Source organism: Limulus polyphemus, unplaced genomic scaffold (genome assembly GCF_000517525.1).
Source record: "Limulus polyphemus unplaced genomic scaffold, Limulus_polyphemus-2.1.2 Scaffold2002, whole genome shotgun sequence".
NCBI lineage: Eukaryota > Metazoa > Arthropoda > Merostomata > Xiphosura > Limulidae > Limulus > Limulus polyphemus.
The window spans coordinates 129,378-151,208 of record NW_013667612.1 but is presented as its reverse complement, the minus strand read 5'-3'; the positions used below and the strand labels follow the sequence as shown (position 1 = coordinate 151,208).

Here is a 21,831-nt window from a genome sequence, read left to right as displayed (position 1 = left end):
TAGGACGCAAGCAGATTTTGATATCAAATTTTGGGGTAAAAAAAGTGCGTCTTATACACCGAAAAATACGGTATATTATATTCTTGTTCCTGAAAATCTAAGGCTTAAAAAGGATAACCTTGCAACTTTTTCAAACGTCAGTGAAAATTCATAATGACTTCAAATGAACCAAGTAAACTCATTCAAGTAATGCTAAGGCCAGATACTAAGTAACTAGGAGGGGTTGTTTGATAACAAAACATTTCTGAATATCTTGTTTGATTCAACTAGAACTGAGACACAAAATAAAACTGCTCGGTTTTATATTATAATCATTTCAATAAAAAAGGTATGAACGTTTTCCCCGTTAGATCTATATAGACCCGAAAGAAGAAAAAAAATCGATTCGGAAGAACAGTTAAGGGTTATAAGAAGTTATGCTCGGTTTTATATTATAATCATTTCAATAAAAAAGGTATGAACGTTTTCCCCGTTAGGTCTATATAGACCCGAAGAAGAAAAAAATCGATTAGGAAGAATAGTTAAGGGTTATAAGAAGTTATGCTCGGTTTTATATTATAATCATTTCAATAAAAAAGGTATGAACGTTTTCCCCGCTAGGTCTATATAGACCCGGAAGAAGAAAAAAATCGATTCGGAAGAATAGTTAAGGGTTATAAGAAGTTATGCATACATTACCATAGCAGTGTGTCCACTGGTGTTGAACCTTCTTCTGTCCTTGAACTTTGTATTAAGCTTGTTTCCAGTGGAGTCGCGTGCGTTTCTGGCACAGGTTCAGGTGTAGGAATTGCAAGGTGAAGGGTGCTGATTTCACTGGCTTGATTAGGGTGCTCTGGTTGCTCATTCTCGGTATTAGTACAGTAAGTAGGCAACTCCGAAACGTCTCCTAGACTTGGTTGTAAGTGTGTAACATTAACTTCAGTCAACTCTGACGAATTGAGCATTTCTGATTGGCTTACAGGTGAAAGGCCTTCAAGTTCGTAACACCTGTCAGAGTTCTGCACTGTTGACGCCAAATCTTTACTCATTGTATTATTTTGATTGTTTTCATGCGCTGTTGGAATTGCTGAAGTATGCGACAGGTTATTACATAGAGTGTCTATATCTACAGGTGTGTTGTCAGCCAACTCAACACTTCCCTGATCCTTTGAAACATAAACGTGATTGTTTTGTATTGGAACTTGTGTGGTTAGAGGATGTCCGTGATTAACGTTATCTACTATCTCATCGTTTTCTGCACCCTGGTGATACGTAATATTATAATTCTCGTTTTTTATTTTATTTGTAGAAAACTCTGTTTCGGACTTCATTTCTTCATCTTCAACTATCGAATGATTATTTCCGGTAGATGTTTCTGTCATTTCAGTTTGTTCTGGACTGTGTGCTCTGACCGATCCTGTAAGAAGTTGACATACGTATAAAAGACAGAACTAAACCTGAAAATAACGATGTTATCCACTCATTGAAAATGTTTATGTTTCACAGATCGAAGCTGTAAATACTTAACTTAGTGTATATTTAAGTATGAGGCTTAGATTTCCGACAAACCGACAATAATGAAAAATAACTATTATTATTATTAGAATAAGATTTGATATAATACATTTTCTTTATTTAATATATTACTTTTAGTACAACTTAACATAAATAGGGTGTGAAAAAAAAACACGTGTTAGATATTCCAAAGTGTCAATATAATCTCATACGAAATACGTTCATTGCAAGTAGAGAAAAAACATGCTTAATTATTTGATACTTGTATATATAATTAATACTTGAAACCGTCGGTACTTGGTGAAACTTCATAATTACAGAATTGAAGAAAAACTAAGACAATTGTAGGTTTCACAAAAACTTCATTTTTTCACGACCATGGTTTTGCCAGTAAAGGTATCATCAGGTACAGATCTGAAACGTACGATTATCTTTGTTTTTCTTCAATTTTGTGACACTTGTATAATTTGTTTGTTTCAGAATTTTCCTGCAAAGCTGCATAGAAAGAACTATATTCACATAGCGGTGATGTAATGCACTAGCAGGAAGGTATCTAGTCAACAACACTCTTAGAGCAACCTTCCCTGACAGAATAATGGAATTTGACTATCACTCTTATTACCACGGCGCCGAAGTGAGGGACGCGTTTGTGCAGCAACAGACAACGAATAATGATGCCACGAATTCACAATACGAAAACTAGGCCCGTCACAACTTGTACAATAAATCTGTGAATAAAAGTGTCTAAGTATACTTAGGAGACTATTCACTGTACGTAAGACACGCTCTAATCATCACAAACCTTATTTAATAAAAATTACTAATTCGGCTTTTGCAATGTCGTTTTTATGAATCAACCCTGCTTTTTCTCAATTGCGATTCTAAATGCTGTTATATTTCTAAGTGAACATTAATTAAACACAGTTTGAACTTACACTGTCTATGTGTGTGTGTGTACATATTTGAGTGTTAAGTTGATACATTAAATTCTACCTATTTTGATTGTGCTGGAAACGTCCCCCGGAAGGTCACCCCGGTATGATGGAAGTCTAGGCATAGTGTCGTTGAGTAAGAGTCTGCCATGAGATCCCGTGGTCGCCATGTTTAAAACTGTTTGCATACACGTACAAGCTATAGGGACCAAACAAGCTTGGCACACGTGATGAGATACCATGTGTGAGTGTTATAACGGGGTTTTTGTTCGTGTGCGGAACCATTGGGGTTCTTATAGAAGTAACTTGGGATAATGGAGGAGTATGAACGATGCATTGAGGTCTTTCCAAATCAGAAATGGGTGTATGAATCCCGAAGCGGAGCGCGGGTAAATTAGTTGTATTAATTTACGAGGAGACTTGGAGAATTCATGCATGATAGCTAATCAGACGCAAACAATGCTTGTTTTATATACGAGAATGTTCGAAAACACAATATCTTTGGAATTAGTATATCCCTATTTCTTAAACATTTTTTTTTATAATACTAGCCTAGTATTTTGTGATATATCAATACATATCTTACATACAAATCACGAGTTACAGAGAGAGCAGCATGTTATAATATTCATTATTAACTTAAACTGTGTTTGTTACAGATCTCTTACAGAACACAACGATCAAGAAGTAATATTTATTCAAATAAATAACAAGAAATGTTGTTCCTCTCTGATTGTTTCCCGGGGGGACACTGATAAGTTTGCTAACTTACAACGCTAAAATATTGTGTTAAGACCGAAAACACTGTTAGCATAGAGGGTGCCCAACTGATGACCTAGGACGAAGTGGTCATAGAATCTTTTGTTATTACTAATAATTAAAACTATTTATTACTAACCGTGATAATTTTAGTCGGATTTTAATAGCTCTTCCGGTGGAAATAATTTAATAACTGGTGCTTATTTACGATAATAGTTAACATTTAGGACCATATACTAAACCGATAACTATTAGAACTGTGTCTCAGGGCGTTTTTTTATAAAACCTATGGGAAAAAGCAATGAGCATGTGACTACCCACCGTCCCCCAATGGCTCAGCGGGTAAGTCTGAGTGCTTATAACGCTAAAAATCGGGTTGTGATGGGCAGAGTACAGATAGTTCATTATGTAGTTTTGCGCTTAAGAACAAATAAACAAAAAAAAAACTCACCCGTACTATCTGTACTACATTGGTGAGGCAAACTTAGTGTTTTGTTAATGTCAGTGTGTTTTTCTATAGGATGACTGATAGTGATAAGAGGAACAGTTCCCCCGTCTCCTCCTCTTCTGGGACTTTCTTCTGTAATTCTGGAAATAAACGGAGTAAAAAACAATAACTTAAATGAATAAATCACACTCAGGTAAGATGGCGGATGCTACACAGGGTTGGGTACATTGTATTAAAACAATGTTGAATATGCAAATCAACAAGTCGCGTGTCAAATACAGCCGACATAATGTTACGGTGGAATGGCATGTATAAGAACTTTTGACAGTGTTTGGGGGTTTCATTGAGGTAGTATGATACCATCAAAAACTGATCACTTTTGGTAAGTGCATGTAACAGCCCTGTTGGACGAAAAATATCCATACACTTACATTGGGGATTTAAGATTTTCAAGGCGGGAATATCCTTTGTACTTAATAACACCGGATACCAAAGTAATATGGATCAACTTGAGGTACACGCCCACCTCGGAAAAGATCTGCGATAAGTCGTATCTTGGCTCTGGTGTCTTGTAACATGAGAAAACACCTGAACATAAAAATCAATAGCAAAAGCCGTCTACGTGCCTTAGACAATATAACATAAAATTAAATTAAAGGACAGCAAGGGATCTTTTGGTACATCTAGGCTGTAAGTTAAAATAAACTCTTAAAAAACACATCAAAACCAACACTTTTCATTCAAATATTTATTAAGCTTTCCCTTAAGTTAGCTGCATCCACCACTACTGAAGGCAACTCGTCCCCAAGCACCATGTTAGAAATATAAGATTGTCTCAGATGAAGATGATTTATTCCATCTCAAAATTTATATTCGCTTCTCTTAGTGTTACCATTCTCACCATTAAATATGGAAAAGATGATGCTTCAACACTATCAATTCCCTTACCAATCTTAAACCCTCAATCAAATACCCTCTAACTCTTTTTTTTTCTCCACAGATAACAATTTCAGAGATCTTAACCCATCGTTATAAGATAGTTTTATGTTCCTTCTGAGGTAAGAAGCCCAAGACTAAACACAATACTCAAAATATGTCCTAACCAACAATGACCTATACAAGGACATTATAATATTTTTAGACTACTATTCAGTGCTTCTGTAGACACAACCTAAAATCATATTTGTCCTGCCACTAGAAACAAACATTATTTGTATAGCTTAAGAGACTGATCAACCGGAATACCAGAATCATTTTCTTCCATAACACTTTTAAGGTCATTCCCATCAAAATTATACTGATAATTCAAATTGTGATATCCCACATGCAATACCTTGCATTTATTATGATTAAAATCCATCTTACATTTGTTCGCCCAAATCACCAAATAGTCAAATCCCTTTTTAAGGCAGTAGCGTTTTTATCACAGCCTGCAACACCCACAATTTTAATGTCATCAGCAACTTTAAATAATGAAATAACATGCAACGTAATTAAAAAGAATCTCCACCTGGAAAAGCGACAGAGTCACGTGTAAATAAGTTGCTTCCAGGATATATTGTTCAACCGTCGCATACCTCAGACAGCTAGAGAATGAGACGGGTGTTCATGCTATTTCACAGGATGTGGCGCTTATGGATTTTTGTGCGATTGGACTGTTGAAGCAAATGCTGGAAAAATGTCGTATTCGTACACTAGATGGCTTATGGAAAGCCTGAAAAAAGAAGGGGTGTGCTTTAGACATGGCAGCCTTAAGACGGAACTATCTAAGCTGTAGGACTATTGTCAAGGATCATGGTCGTTAGACGGAGCATGACTGGGTAAAGCGAAATGGACTGTAACGACGTACTGAGGCTCCAAAATCGTTTTAATATAACGTACTCAACCCCTGTATTATCAGGCAAACATATCGTTTCGCTCTTCACGTCATAACTTAATTTCTTACTGATATGATCGTGTTTAAGCATAAATCCAGTTACGTTTTTTTATGTTTGTCCCTACAGCATTACCAGCCGCTATAGAAACCCTTTTTTTTTACAGCATCTTAGCTCACTTGTGCATTTTTACTTGATTACACATTCTATAAGTATCTTTTTACGAAATTATTAGTATTATCTGCGCCCAGCCGTCTCTTATTTAGAACTGATAAACTAGAGGGAAAGCAGCTAGTCAGTAGCAACCACTGTTAACACTTAGGCCACTCTTATGTAAGTAGTCCAAGAGTTGGCGGTGGGTGCTGTTGACTAACTGCCTTTCTTTTAGTCTACAAGTTCAAAATGAAGAATGACTATGGGCAAGCAGCCCTTGTATATCTTTTCACGTAGTACAGAAACAAATATACAAATCTGTTCAATGGTAAACAACAACTACGTTTTTATATGAATAAAACGTTCTTTGATACTAACCTATTATGATCATTAAGACGATGACTTGGTGAGTCTAAATGGTTTTCCTCAGTTCGCAACGGGTACTGCACTTGTCTTTTGACAGATGTGTCTGAAAAATTGACAGTAAATCACTCTATTAGAATAAGAGAGTACTCATGTATCTGGCCAGCAGTTTTAGTTTAGGGAAAGCTTTTTCTAAACCTTGAAAAAATTTGATTTGACTGTTTAGAACATTTATCCCATTAGGTGCCGTTTAAGTTGCAAATGTCATAAAGTTTATTAGAACATGACAGTTGTAAGAAAGTTATATTACTTTTGTTCATATTGTTCTATATGATTTAGAATGATATGTCTAATCAATAATCTTACGATAGATTTCACTGGCCAGTAAAAACGATGATGTTCCAAGTGGGAAGTTCAAAACTCAAAAGAAAAATTCTAGAATGACCTACGTGACTTCTGAAACAATATAAGAACAGAGCTTGAGTTATGACAAGAGTTGTTCTACATGGTCTCAAGAATTCCACTAACTTTTAGTTCAGATAGACATGTTAAACGTGTTTAGAGTACAGTTCAAGCATTACGTGTCCGAACAAGAACGCTTTAGTTAACTTAAATAACTTGTAAGTCAATTAGCAGCGTATACAAAGATATCAGCATATGAATTCATCGCTTAGAGGTTCTGTATAGCCCTTCTAATGGATTTACTGACATACCCCACGATCATCAGGCTTGGGATTTTCTTTGACATGGTTTTAGTTTGTAAGTGCAAAAAACACTTACTTTGTTGCCTTCTTTAATGGATTTTCTAATAAACTTAATATAATAACTTTCTGTAAACATTTTCTAAGCTCTTAAATCTTTTACCGCTATTTAAGATTCTAAAGATGACGTCTGGAATTATCTTTCTCTTCTTTTATAGCCTATTTTCCCTAAAAGATTTGGCTCCATAAGATACACAATATTTGTCGGTTCGTTGATATACAATAAGAATAAGAAAAATTGCCATGATTAGGTAATTATAATTTTAAATGAGTTACATAAACGTTGAATAAAAAGTTGAACCATGTGTTTTCCTGGTTCATTTTGTATGTACTCGTTCCTAATTACGTAGTAACTTTTTCTTACATATAATAAAGGAATATAGAATAATAGTTTTATTAATCTACATTTAAATTATGTTAAAATATTAGCTGGTTTATGATAACTGGTCGATTTTCCTTCTGATCGACTCCATTACAATTCATATTACAAATATATGTATTGTTTTCTGAATATATTTACTGATTGTGATATATTTCATAAATAAATAATATGAACAGACACGCTAAGATTTTTGGTTCACTACCTGTCGTATGTGACTCTTCGTCCTCTTGTTCGATTTCAGTTTCGGTCAGATGATTTAGTTCTCGGAATTTGTTACATGTGGGTAACACAGGCAATATATTTTTTGTGATTAACCATTTATTAGCCAGGGTTTTGTCTCCTCCTCCACCTTCCTTTCCTGCTAAAGAAACGTCAATTAGAGCATTATTTCATCATCTCTAGTTTGGTCTCCTTCTGTTGAAGAAAGTTTTTGAAATATTGTGACAATGTTCTAGCTTCTGTCCCAACTTCTTTAAATGGAATATCATAACAATATTGTGACAATGTTCTAGCTTCTGTCCCAACTTCTTTAAACGGAATATCATAACAATATTGTGACAATGTTCTAGCTTCTGTCCCAACTTCTTTACATGGAATATCATAACAATATCTTAATTTATATCCCTTCCTGTTTTAAAAGTTTATTTATTTTTTTTGCAACATTGTGATAGCACCCCGTTTCTGTCCTTTCCAGCCCCCAGTGGATCATCGGTAAGTTTGAGGGGTTATAACACTAAAAATAGTGTTTCGATGTCTGCAGTGGGCAGAACAAAGATAGCTCATTGAGTAGTTATGTTCTTAAAAAAAACAAAAAAAAACTGTTCTTTCCTGCTAAAAACGTTTGTTTTCAAACCATTATAACATCATCAGGTCAGATAATCAATAGTAGAGCCACGGCAATAATTGTAAACATCTTTAATGAACTTTTCGGAATTACATATATTCCATCTTCAGCAAATCTATGAAAAATAACAAACTGAATAATCTTTAGTATAATTACTAATATAAAAATACAATAAATAGTGTTAGAAAATGATAAACATTCCAGTTTAAAAAAAAAGAAAGAAGAGAGGACTATTTGAATAAAGCAAGGGGGAACGAGTTTGAATTTCTATTGAAGCTTAGATTTTCGTTCTTAATATGTATACTTTCTTTAATCAAGCCTCAAGAGAAATATTGCTATCAAAAAAACTGTACTATAAAAAAGCACGTTACTGCATTTCTTAATGAATATGCAAGGTTTTCGTTTATTAGGGGTGGAGTGTGTTGTTGTTGTTAAGCACAAAGCTATACAATGAGCTATCTGTACTCTGCCCACCACGAATATCGAAACCTGGATTTTAGCAGTGTAAGTCCGCAGACATACCGCTGTGCTACTGGGGGTGGGGGTGGAGGTAGGTGCTATGATTTACTTACCTAATACATTTGTTTGACTATGTGACATTAAAAAGTTGTTGATAATAACAAACAGAGGTTGTTATTCTCCTAAACACCTAAGTCGGTGAAATATATTTATTTACACAAGAATCAGAGCTAGCAGTGGTTCTACACCTACATTAAATTATGTTTGTTCCGAGCACTATTGTAATGACAGACAGCAAATTTTATTCTACGAGTACAAATGTGTTCAGGAAATAAAATATACTCACCATTAGCATCATTCGAGGCCTCCTTCTCATGTGATCTCTCCTAAAATGGTTCAAAATGTAGTTAATTACTAACTCATTAAAAAGTATAAAACTTATGCTGAATGTGTTGAGTTCGATTGAAGTGATGAAACATCTACAAACTTATTGAAACTTATAACGTAAACACGTGTGTTTTGGATATATAAATCATTGCAATAATTTAAAAAAACGTTGCTGTATATGGACATGCCATTAGATAACTAAGTAGTACATATAATAAATCAACAGATATAGTAATGCATATATATGAAACTCTCAGAAGAGGAAAAACAATTAATCCAGTGGCATAGCCAGGTTTTCCACTCACTGGGGGCAGAAAATTTTAGGGGGCAATAAATTAAAAAGCTGAAATTTATCTATTTTTTTAATAAAACTGTCGTTAAAACAAATCAAATGTAATAGTATTTATACAAGTTTTATTTTATTTTTTATTAAATGATACAAAACGAGTTTATTATATATATAAAAGCTGAAAAATAATATGTGATCAGTAGATTTTTCAGGGGGCGCCTCTGAGTGAACCGTAAGCAACTTTCCACGATCATCGTCATTCAAAACAATTTTACTGAGTTGTAAACTTAGAATAGCAAAAAAATATATATTATACCGTATTGGTTCCTATAAAATCCTGCAGAGTTCAATGTGCTGCTTGATTTCATTGTATATATGAGCTTGTATTAATATTATCATAACAATCTTTAGGCTATTAGGTTTAGCGTGTTAATAACATTTCCGCCATTTTAAATTTAAAAATCATAATACTATTTACATTGTTGGAATGTTTTGAAAGGTAAACCTGTTGTGTTAAAACATTTGAAACTATATCTAGCAACACTAATTTTACTCTTTCCTGTGCAGTTATAATTTTGAACATGGGCAGCAGCAGTTCTGACATTTGGATGGGAGTAATTTTACGGGAATATCCGAACACATCTTGTACACGATAACGTTACAAAACCACATAAATAACTTTCCAAAAATCTCTATATCATATTTTATTTTCACATACCTTCTCCACATAAATCCATCAAACTTACCCTTCGTAGCTGTATCTTTAAATCATTATTGGCCTCACGAAGTGAACCAGTCAACGATATCAGGTAATAAATTATTAACCTGGAAGACACATGTTTCACGAATCACTTTACGTCACTGTATTGTAAGCATATCTATTTATACTGTTGCAAAAGTTAACGCTTTAACACCGACTTCATACATCCGGGAATAGGTAAGAGTCGCAAATATCTCTCTCTCTCTCTAACTTCCAGTGGCTCAGCGGCAAGCCCGAGATATTATAACGCTAAAAAAAAGCGGGGTTTGATACCAGCGTTGGGCAAATAACAGATAGCCCATTGAATAGTTCTGTGCTTAACAATAAACAAACAAATCCATATCTTTTAAACTACAAAGGCGTATTTGAGAATCAGCCGATTTGTTAAATATATATATATATCAAATTTACCGTAAGCCACAAATCTTTGGCAGAATTCGAATTAGTATTTGGCTGAAAGTTTATCTTTTCTTTCTTTTTTACAAATAATTTTATCAACTTGATAATTGTGTCAGTGAAGGAAAGCAGAGTTGTTAAGAAAAATTAGGTTGTGAAGTTATTATATCTCCCGAAACTTTCAGTTTATCAATACTTACATTCATGCAAATCTTACACAAGTAAAATAAATAGCAATACAAATATTTTAGACATTAAGAAATATATATATATATACAGAACTACAAACTTGGAACACAACTGAATTTCACTAAACAATTTGTGTCATTCTTTTATTGTTAATATTTTGTTATTTTCACTTTGTTTTTATCTTTATCTCGTAATAACGAACGGAAAAGGTGCCTGGTATTACCTGTTTATCGACATAAGGTCATTCTGAAGTAAATACAATACCAATAGCATTGAAATATATTTTTTCCCATATTTCTCAACAAAAGTTAAATAAAAAAAGTTGTCGATTTGCAGTACTGATTTCAAACAGGCGTGTTATAGATTTAATTTTTCCGTTCGTAGGACAGGTGTAGTTATTCTATTTTTCTAAACTGAAACCGGTTGAGAAACCAGAGCTGCAATGTTTATTAGCTTGTTTGTTATTAAGCATAAAGTTACAAAATGGACTTTCTGTGCTGTGCCCACCAAGATACCGAAACCTGACTTCCCGCTGAGCCACTGGGGGAGGGGGCATCTATTTAGTTTACTGTGATAGTCGTGGATTTAAAACTGAATAATGCAGTTAAAGTCAACTTCAAAACAGCTATTGTTAAACGCAATAATTTTAGTAGACTTCCGCTTGAGGTTCGGGAACTCTATAACCATTGAGGCAGTTTGAGTGTTACCAACAAACCAAGCGTATATATACATTCAATGGAGATTTTTCCGTTCACTGTCACCCTTAATGACTCCTTTATTTCTCTATAACTTGACGAATAGCATATTTTGTAACTCGTTAAGTTACATTTTTAGCAAAGTATTTCGTTCATACTGTATACTTTCAAAGAGTATTTCCAATGTTCCTTCTTTCGTCTTCCTCAGAACGTATCACCTAACAAGGCATCTATCATGCCTAGCTAGGTTGGGCATGGCACCTGTAGTGTCTGCCATTAAGCCTTTAGCTATATTATGCACGTAATTAAGTTTTTTATACAGTTTTCCTTTACAAATTATTCATTACTGTAAGGTCACGAGTTGAAAAAAAAAATGTTTATGGTTACACCTCTAAGTACTTTTCCGTGGTTGTGAAAAAGGACGACTACAGGGAACATATTGTAAGGTATTGTAACCAGAACAAGTGGTAATCAGTTACCTGAATTAACGCAAAAATTAAGTGTGGTGAGCTAGTACGTGTAAGGGTAACCAAATTAAATAACCAATTTCGTTTTCCAAAAAGTTATCCATGCATAGATAATTTTTAGTTTATTTTTTTTATGAATATAAACTCCTTACATGTTGTGAGAAGTTCGAAGACACATATTTTGCACTGTGATTTTTTATGTTGTTTATTATCTAGGGCAGAAAACGCTATATTTGATAAAAATGCAAAGTATGTGCTTAAAGTATGTGTCCATATTTGTATCTGCAGAAAACGCGAATACTTTAACACTAGTAAGACAAAATCGGAAGTTAACAAGTGGTAAGCACGTGTATTAAATCATATTAGCCAGTTTTTTTTCTTATCAACATTACAACCACTGCAAGTTGACTTAGAATTGTTTACTGATTAGAAAAAAGGAAAACGTAACAGTCAAGCACGTGGTGCAACCTTGAATAGCTGTGACAAAACTCTACGATAGTAGATGTCCGAAAATTAGAAAAAATGAGCAAGAAAGTCTTGATAAAGCTGAAGATATTCCATTTTGTTATATTTTACTCGTATAAAGAGTGTTTGTTTATACTTGTTCAGACTTGTTTAGTTATCACATCTATAGCTTTTGTCATTAGGATGCTTGGTGGAAGGGTTTGCCCTGTTACGTCATTTGTTCAAAACTCAAGAGACAAAGAGATTTTTTTCACGAAAATCCTTTGATAAACACCATACCCTTAAAAAAAATTAAAAGGTAACAGCGGTATATCTATGGACTTATAACGCTAAAATCCGGGGTTCGATTCTTCGCGGTGGACACAGTAGATAGCCCAATGTGGCTTTGCTCTAAAAAACAAACACACAGTCTGGAAAGTTTCTTTTCACTCGTTCTAGCTGGAACTGGTTTCAAGCAAATTTGGATTTACCACAGCTGGCGTCTAAGTTAGTTTGAAGTGGATAACTCAAACAGGATACGGTCACATTACATTTAAAGTCAAGAAAGGTCATCCAATTGTTTGATGACGTCAAAGAATTTTTAGACCTGACTGGTAATCATGAAAAATTGAAATAATGTTTATAAGTTCGTTATTTAAGAAATATGTCGAATTATTGATAAAGAAGAGTTTTATTTTATGAAATCATGCGGTTTTAGAACATTTACATCACAGTTTTTATTTCTATTTTTTTAGTTTCATTATCAGGTTTAGATTCTTGGCGGGAAGTTTTACGAGTAGAGAGTAAGTAATATTTTCGTGAGTGAAATAATTTAACAATTATCGCGGACACAACAATTTAAACACAAGTGACGGCCTCTAGTGGAACAACAACAAACATATCAAATTACAGAAATTTAATATTAAAAAATATAATTACAATTTTCTGAATTTTTTCTAAAATGAGATTACAGTCAATTATTACTATATTAGATTCGCAATAAAAGATTTTTTTTTTAAAGACAGACGTTTTTATTCATGCATGACACAGCAATTTAATAAAGTATTAAAGTTATGAAATCATCACAAATGATAATGATTCACTTACACGAGCAACAAAAGAAGTGGAATTACCAATCCTGGTGACGTAAGATACTCAATGATATTATTCATCCAGGAAGGAAGAACATTCCTGAGGTAGCTTGTGAATACTCGGTAGATACGGCCATAACCACTGGTAAAAGACAACGTTAAATGCTGATTAGATGTATCTCTAGGAGGTTAAATTGTTTAACGGATTTATTTCTGTGGTAGAGGTTAACTTACTTTAACACCCAATCTAGGAGACAAGCTTGGTGGGTTGATTCCGAAACAAAGATTTCCGGCACTTTCGAGGGCTATCTGCGCTAGCCGTCCCTAATTTAGCAGTGTAAGACTAGAGGGAAGGCAGCTAGTCATCACCACCCACCGCCAACTCTTGGGCTACTCTTTTACCAACGAATAGTGGGATTGACCGTCACGTTATAACGCCCCCACGGCTGAAAGGGCGAGATGTTTGGTGTGACGGGGATTCGAACCCGCGACCCGCAGATTGCGAGTCGAGCGCCCTAACCACCTGGCCATGCCGGGCCTCCACGATTTTAGCGAGTTGTATCAATAGAGATAACCGAGGTCTTGCCGCCATAAGATGGCTAGGTGCAGTACCTGCATGAACATGCACACTTCTACTATTTTGTACAAGAGAAACAGATTCTGGCCAATTTCCTAAATTCTCCATCTTCGTGCACGAGCACTATTAATAGGTGATTTTTTTTTGGGGGGGGGGGGTTAAGTGTGGTTTTTAAGGTTGATAGATTGAGTCCTTTATCTGAGTACATTTTTTCTTGGTTCTAACTTGAATATCGGAGACCGCGATACTCCCTATAGCCTACCCAATTCCCAGAATTCGGTCTGATTAACTCGCAGACTGGGTATTAAATAGCTTTTTGGTGTTATATGTATCATTATGATATAATAAGCCTAGCACAATGAGACAGCGATAAGTTTACAGACTTATAATGTTAAAATCATGGGTTCGATTCCCCGGGGTAGACAGAGAGGCGCTTTGTATAGCTTTGCACGAAATATTTTAACGGTTTCTTTCAAAATAAACGGCCGATCCAACGTTTGTGAATCACATGCTTATTTTTAAAAAATTAAACATCAAACAAAGTAATAATTTCTTAAAATATAAAAAAGCTTACAATTTCTACATAAATACATTAACTTCATAATATTCTTTTACAGCTGATATTTCACAGAAAAAAAAATAGATAAAACCTATCATTTAAATTTAAAAGTTTTTATTTTATACACTTTGTTATTTCAGTGATTTCAGGGTGATCAAGTATCCTCCAGAAAAACATTTGTTTAGTAATTAATAATACTGCTATTGATTTACTTATCTTCGCGATTTTTTGTAGAATAATTTCGCGTGCGCTACCTGCTCAAAAATATCATCGCAAGAATATCTAGTTGATAAAATATAAAATCATTAATATGAGTGTAGCATATTACATTAAAAAGCATATCGGTGTACCGTAAATTTACAAATGCGTTCAAAATTTCAAAGTGCAGAGAAAAGTTTCATTGAGAACTAAGAGGTTCTCGTACAGACGCTGACAGTATTTTCAGCAAATTATTCAGAAAAAAAAAATTCTCACACCAAGCAGCTATAAATAAAACTTAACTACTTTCTTTTTTTTTTCACTTAAAAGTCATATATGCACTTAGCTTTCTAAGATTCTGACATTAAGTCACATCCGCGATCAAGTTAAGTTCAAATCAATTACCAGCCTCCCTACGGACTTTATCAGTCATGACAATTCTTGATGCTGTATTCTATTCATTTTCATCTCTTTATACATAGATAATATGAACGTTTTAGGTTTGGTTTATTATGAATTTCGCGAGGGCTATCTGCACTAGCCACCCACCGCCAACTCTTGGGTTACTCTTTTACCAACTAATAGTAGGGTTGACCGTTACATTATAATGTCCTCGCAGGCGGAAAGGGCGAGCATGTTTGGTGTGACGGGGGTTCGAATCCGCGACCAACAGATTACGAGTCGAGCGCCCTAACCACCTGGCCATACCGGGCTAACGTTTTAGAAAACGTATACTTACGCTTCCGTACGTTATTAGAGTGACTTTAGTACCTGACATGCGTAGAGGGCAGGGCGTAGCCTATATGTTACAATGCCTTAACTGTGAATCTAAAAGTTTATATTCGCGCTCCATTCTTGTAAAAACGCGCTCCGCTCTTTGAAATTGTGAGTGCGCTATAAGAATGATTGTCAAATCCGACAATTTGGTCAGACAAAAGTAGCCCCCAAATTGGCGGTTGCTACTGCTGTTGACAAGCTGCTTCTTTTCTAGTATATAAGTTCAAAACTAGAGACGGATAAGCGCAGATAGCCCTGGTTTAGCTTTGCGCGAAATTTTAAACAAATAATAAAGCAATCTGAAATATTGTGATAACGCAGCTTACCTGAAAGGTCCACAATGCCAAGAAGGCTCAAGCCAAACTATTGCAAATCCCACAGGTAGCGTGCACAAGAACAACATAATCAGAAGAAGTGCGAAGTAGAAGTTGTTTGATCTTGATGCCTTGAAGACATTTTCATGAGGAATGTTACAAGTCAAGACAGCCCAACTCCGCACGTACATCAGAATGCAAAGTTTTACAGTGTTAAGAGCAGGTAGACCAGGACTGAAGAACATACCCATCCTGGAAAACAATGTTGAGTAAAGTCTTTTAAAATAAACTTCTATAAGGTTCATATTTGTAGAACAACAATAATCTTCATCATAATGAATAAGAGTTTTAATATGTATTTAGAAGTAGGCTTAAGAAATGGAGTCGTCTGGCAAAGATAACAGACATAACGAATCAGGTTTTGTCCGAATTATAAAATTGTACAGGAAGAAAGAAAATATAGTATTAACTGTTATTTTTCATTTATTTTGGGCATAAAAAATGACTGTTTGTTTTTCTATTGTTAATTAGATATCCTTTTCTTTCAGTTAATAAAAAATTACCTTTGCATCTGTCGAATGCGCTAGGACTTTTTTAACGTAAGAGATTGACGAGATGCTATTGTTAAAACGTTTTTTTACGAACAGTACTGTTCATATTAAGAAACAAGAAATTAACTTCGTAGTTTTAAATTTCTTATAATTATGTTTGACATGAATTTTTGATCTGTTTTTTATTATTTTTGTAGTTGGTATAATCCTATATAATAAAAGTATTTAGTGTAACATTAGATATAATGGTTTTTAACCTGTTTTTTAAGAGAATATTGCTGTAAAATGGCATCCAGCACTTACCATATCATTCCTTGGTTGTTGACAATGTGTAAGATATTCGCGTAACATTAGATATAATGGTTTTTAACCTGTTTTTTAAGAGAATATTGCTGTAAAATGGCATCCAGCACTTACCATATCATTCCTTGGTTGTTGACAATGTGTAAGATATTCGCGTAACATTAGATATAATGGTTTTTAACCTGTTCTTTAAGATAATATTGCTGTAAAATGGCATCCAGCACTTACCATATCATTCCTTGGTTGTTGACAAGGTGGCAAAATATTCTCAGCAATTTTGAAATCTCCATAACCTGGCTAATACAAAAGAAATCGCACATAATTTATTTTTGTTTAAGATCAAAACTGCATAATGCGCTATCTGCATTGTGCTCACCAGAGGGATCGAACCCAAAAGTTTAGCTATATAGGTATTTAAAACTTACCAATGAGCCACCGGAAAAGCCGTAGTTAATTACATATTTTATTTCAAAACATCAAAATTAACCCTAGAATTGCCGATGGGGTCCGATCCTAACGGATTTTTAAACAAACTGTGTTATTGTACCAAATCGCTTGTGGGGTCTTTGAGGCTGTTCCTTGGTTTTGCTTCTTTCTTTTTTTAGCGCAAAATTAAACAACAAACTATCTACACTTTGTTTACTGCGGGGAGTCGAACCCCGAAGTTTAGCTTTGTAAGTCTGTAAACTTATTGTTGACCCACTAGAGTAAAACGCTGTAGGTTAGAAGACTTCTTATAACATGAATCATACAAAAACATTTAAACAAAAATACTTTCAATATTGCCATATAATCCCACTCATTACTGTTTGGGTTTCCTTTGTATTTTATATGGAAATGATTGTTGTAACAAACAAAAACATGAAATTACTTAATATGATACAACATGTGAACCTCACCGATAGTGAGCGGTATGTAAAGAAGTCGGTAATTTAAGGACTAATTTATAGATTAGCAAAAAATGGTACATGTTAAGGTTTACACGTATAGGATGTACCACGATAATTTATCCCAAAATAAAAGTAAACTTACAAATACCAAAGAGTTTATGAGAAACAGCAAACTGATGCCATTAAAACTAACAACAAGGTCTTTTTTAAGTATGTTAAAATGTGGAATGAGCCCTTAAGTGCTACAGATGACAAGGTTTTTTGTTGAAAACTGTGAGAACACTGGTTTTAAGTGTTTTCTTCTGTTTCTATGAGTGAGGACATTAGCAATATTCCCAACCAGAGCATTCTTGCATTCGTCATAGAACAAGAAAAAAGACAAATAGCAACGACGCCGAAACGAATCGTTTAATTAACGGTATCGAGTAATGTATACACAATAGCACATTTTTATGTATACCGTTACAAGTACGACAGAAATCGTTGAAATAAAACATACATAAAACATCGCTGATTTCTATAAAATACGGGAAGATCACTTATCAGTAAAATAAAGATGGGAAAGATCAAAGTATAGAACGCATTTTAGTTTAATTTATTATGAATTTCGCGCAAAGTTACACGAGGGCTATCTGCGCTGGTCATCCCTAATTTAGCAGTGTAAGACGAAAAGGAAGGCGGCTAGTCATAACCACCCAGCGCCAACCTTTGGGCTACTCTTTTACCAACGAATAGTGGGATTGACCGTTACATTATAACGCCCCAAGGCTGAAAGGGAGAGCATGTTTGGTGGGACGGGGATTCAAACCCGCGACCCTCAGATTGCGAGTCGAGTACCTTAACCACCTAGTATGGGACTGTGAATGTGCAACGCGCTGTAACTTAAAATGTCTTTTAACGGTTTGTTTTGCTGGAATATGTGTTTTTCGACATTTCAGGTGTTGCTGTTTACGCTAGAACATTTTCTACAGTTGTTTCTGCATTTTTTTAGAAATATAATAAGCATTTAGCTATTTAATTACGGTAGATTTCATACTATGTTAAAATAAGAAAATTAGGTTCTTGAAAATGACAGTTTGGTTCTGGAAAGTCCTAGATCTCTTAGTCTTAGCGAACCATGTGGCATATTACACAAATACTCACCTTTTTGTTTTGTTTGCCACAGAATATTTTCCTACCTTTTCTTTAAAAAGTTACGCCTTTTATTTCTAATCTATCAGATATATATATATTTTTTCTCATGAAGTATAATCAGTATCGAGAACACATATAACATTTGTCCCAAAAGCATAGCATTTATCCATTCAGCCTTGATTATAAAGTTTTTACTCTATTAAAATATTAACAAAACTGATAGTTGTACATACGATTTTTACTTACGCCTACTATTGGAGCAGTTCTTACACAATAGCGTTCCTGGTTGAATATAGAGGTAGTTATTTATAGAAAGATCAGTGGACACCATTTTGTCATTGTTAATATGAGTGACCTGCCACCTAGTGATGAAAAACTCGATACCGTTAGATACTACACAAAACTTCGGCACCGTTGTTTCAAAGCCTGTATAGCAAGTAACACCAACGCTTAACACACCGCAAGTTTTCATTTTTACTCCTCTGAACGCATTTACTTTTAGCAACATTTGTTTATACGGTGAACTTTGTTTTCTTTATATATTTATCAACAACTTTCCAGAAGATTCAGGATCGTGAGCAATTTTTGAATATGTTTATTGAGTAAAAAATTGGTTTTAAGAGTTGACGATGTGCTAGCGGGTTAAACCAACTTGAAGCTGAATGCGCTTATCACGGCACAGTCTTGATATATACAATGCAGCCAAACTTTGACGGCAAATCTCTGACAATACTAAGCTTTGTTGTTTGTAGTTGAGCACAAAGCTACACAATGAGCTCTCTGCGCTGTGCCCATTACGGGTATCGAAACCCAGTTTCTAGCGTCATATACCCGCAGACTTTCCGCTGTGCCAGTGTGGGGTCAAAGCTACGTAAAATAAACGTTATGAAAGCAACACTTTAACAGCATCAACTGGTCAAATAACCGTGACTTAAAAATAGCCTTGTTTTGGGGGTAAACAAGTTGTGTCATTCTACTTTTCATGTGCTTTAAGAGATTCACTAAGTACATAGTTTGTTTTAATTTTAATGATACCGCGAATTATAAAGTTAATTCAGAAATTCAAATTTTATGGTAAAAGAATAAGTAACAGTCCACTATTGTAACAGTTACATAAGTAACTTTCGTTTGTTGTTGTTTTTTTCTTTTTCGGATAGCCATTCGTAGACTTAGTTCTACGTTTCGAAATGTTAAGTTTATCTATCTTAAAATATTTTTCCAAAAATAAAGGTTTCATATTTTGGATATGTTTTTGTGAACGTATTGTCGCCACTTCAGCATTCATAGTACTAAAAAATGACGCAAGGAGAGCATTCTCAGTTTCTTCCTTTTTTCGGAACCTCCCTGTTGGCTACGATCAACTTCACCGAAGCAACAAAAATATATACTTATGTGTAACAATCTCCTTCTGTTATGGTGAATGTAGTTAAATAGATATATAAAATTTATTATTTCTATCTGTACAAAAATTACACCATCCCATTGTATTGTCAAATTATATGGATAAGTTTTTCTGAGTTTTGTTTTTAAATTTTTAAGACTAGTTTTAACAAATATCGCAAACATATAAAATATAAATAAACAACCTTATAGTGCGATAGTTCGCATGCAAAATAATGAAATAAACTTTAAGGTTCGATCTTTATTAGAAAAGCAAAGTACAAAACTTTTTCACAGAGTTAACTCATCATTAGCACCTCGTGAACTATTATGCATTTAGTTGTTGTTGTTTTTTTTAACAAAACTCGAGTTACCGCCGTTTTTGTCCAGTAGATGTACTTGCTCTTGATACTATGCATATCAATTCATTCCTACAAATCAAAGAGTATCTTCTATTCCTTATTTACAATGGGATTCTTGTAAGAGAGAAAAAAAAACATTTGAAAAGATAATGATTTTTTACAAATTTCACGTTCGTCAAATGAATAAATAAAAAGTTAAATTTCTTATCAGTCATCATTAACTTTTGAAATATTTTCTTTAAAAATAGAAATATAAACATTTCTCAATCTACTTACAAATTTCTTTTCCAAATCCCAGCACCAACAGTTGTTGGCGTAGCGCACGAATATGGCTCGTATAAAGTCCATTAATATTATGCTGATAATCGTCATTATTAAATCCATTACGGTCAACTTCACTAGTTCCTGAAAAAAAGTTAATGACTGAGATTTGATGAAGGAACAGAGAAGGGTATTATAATAGTACATACTCAAAATATTAAATACTGGAATATGATAAATATGATTTTGTTTTATTGGAGTTGCATGAATTATGTTTTTTCTTTTAAATTTACAACTCGTTTGTCCGTTGCTAAGGAAAGTTCCACAATAGGTTATCTGTGCGGTACCCAACGCTAAGATCGAACCCAGCGTTATAACCTCAAAAGTTTACGACTGAAACTCCAAGGGACCAGATTTATGGAAGCAGAAAAACAACATATTTTTGAATAAAATAATGTGTATCATTTTTGCATGTTAAACATGTATATTACTACCTTTTATGACTGTATTTTTAGTTTTTTAATGAATTTAAACATATTTAATTTATTTGCGAAAATAAAAAAACGATTAGGCCAACACGTGTTACAACTAAGAAACGATTAAGTAAACACGTGTTAAAACAAGTTTGCAAACTTGATTTTTCAAGTGAAATGTAAATAAGAAATACGATTTCATTCATATACAGCAATTATACAATTACAATATCAGTATTTCTGATAATTTATTATAGTAAAACAACATATCCCATCGGGTAAAATAAAAAAAGTTTTTAACGAAAGTCTAACAGAAATAGTTAATATCCCTCAGTAGGTCAGCGGTAATTTTACGGGCTTACAACGCTAAAATCCGGAGTTCGATTCCCTGTAGTGGACAAAAATGGGCTCATATGGACCTTTCTTATTTAGTATGTTACGTATTACAATTTCAAATAGCCAGAACTGAGCTAAATTGTAATTTAGATTTAGTAGTTAAATAAATGCCGATATATATCCAATTTATGATATTTGCTAACAAGATTGATACACACAATATTTCTTTCTTTTAATACAAATATATTTTAACATACAAACAATAATATAATTTACAATAACGGTTATTATAAATAGTTATTACAAACAATAATTTATATACAAAAATTTTACAAAGTTACAAACAATATAAAGTCTTCTTTCTGGTCTGGAACTTCCTTGATGTCTTATTGAGGGTTGACGATGAGTGAGTTAATTTCGAGTTGATATAGGTATAATTCGTTTAATAGGGAGCTAGCTAGCTCTGTGGTCTTCACTGATCACCGATGAAGTTAGGTAATGTTTTCGTAAAACTACTAATGTCCGATGT

At 34.0% G+C, this 21,831-nt stretch overlaps 1 protein-coding gene across 1 annotated transcript in view; it reads right to left on the bottom strand.

The window, feature by feature from the left end:
- LOC111087312 (transmembrane channel-like protein 2) overlaps window positions 1-21,831 on the bottom strand; it is a 77,676-nt gene that overhangs the window by 2,906 nt on the left and 52,939 nt on the right. The window contains 11 exon segments of the mRNA XM_022393552.1: window positions 674-1,396; window positions 3,637-3,773; window positions 6,039-6,129; window positions 7,369-7,527; window positions 8,816-8,855; window positions 9,892-9,970; window positions 13,204-13,329; window positions 15,625-15,864; window positions 16,695-16,723; window positions 16,725-16,763; window positions 20,509-20,637. Coding sequence (XP_022249260.1) covers window positions 675-1,396; window positions 3,637-3,773; window positions 6,039-6,129; window positions 7,369-7,527; window positions 8,816-8,855; window positions 9,892-9,970; window positions 13,204-13,329; window positions 15,625-15,864; window positions 16,695-16,723; window positions 16,725-16,763; window positions 20,509-20,637 — 1,791 coding nt within the window. The 3' untranslated portion in view covers window position 674.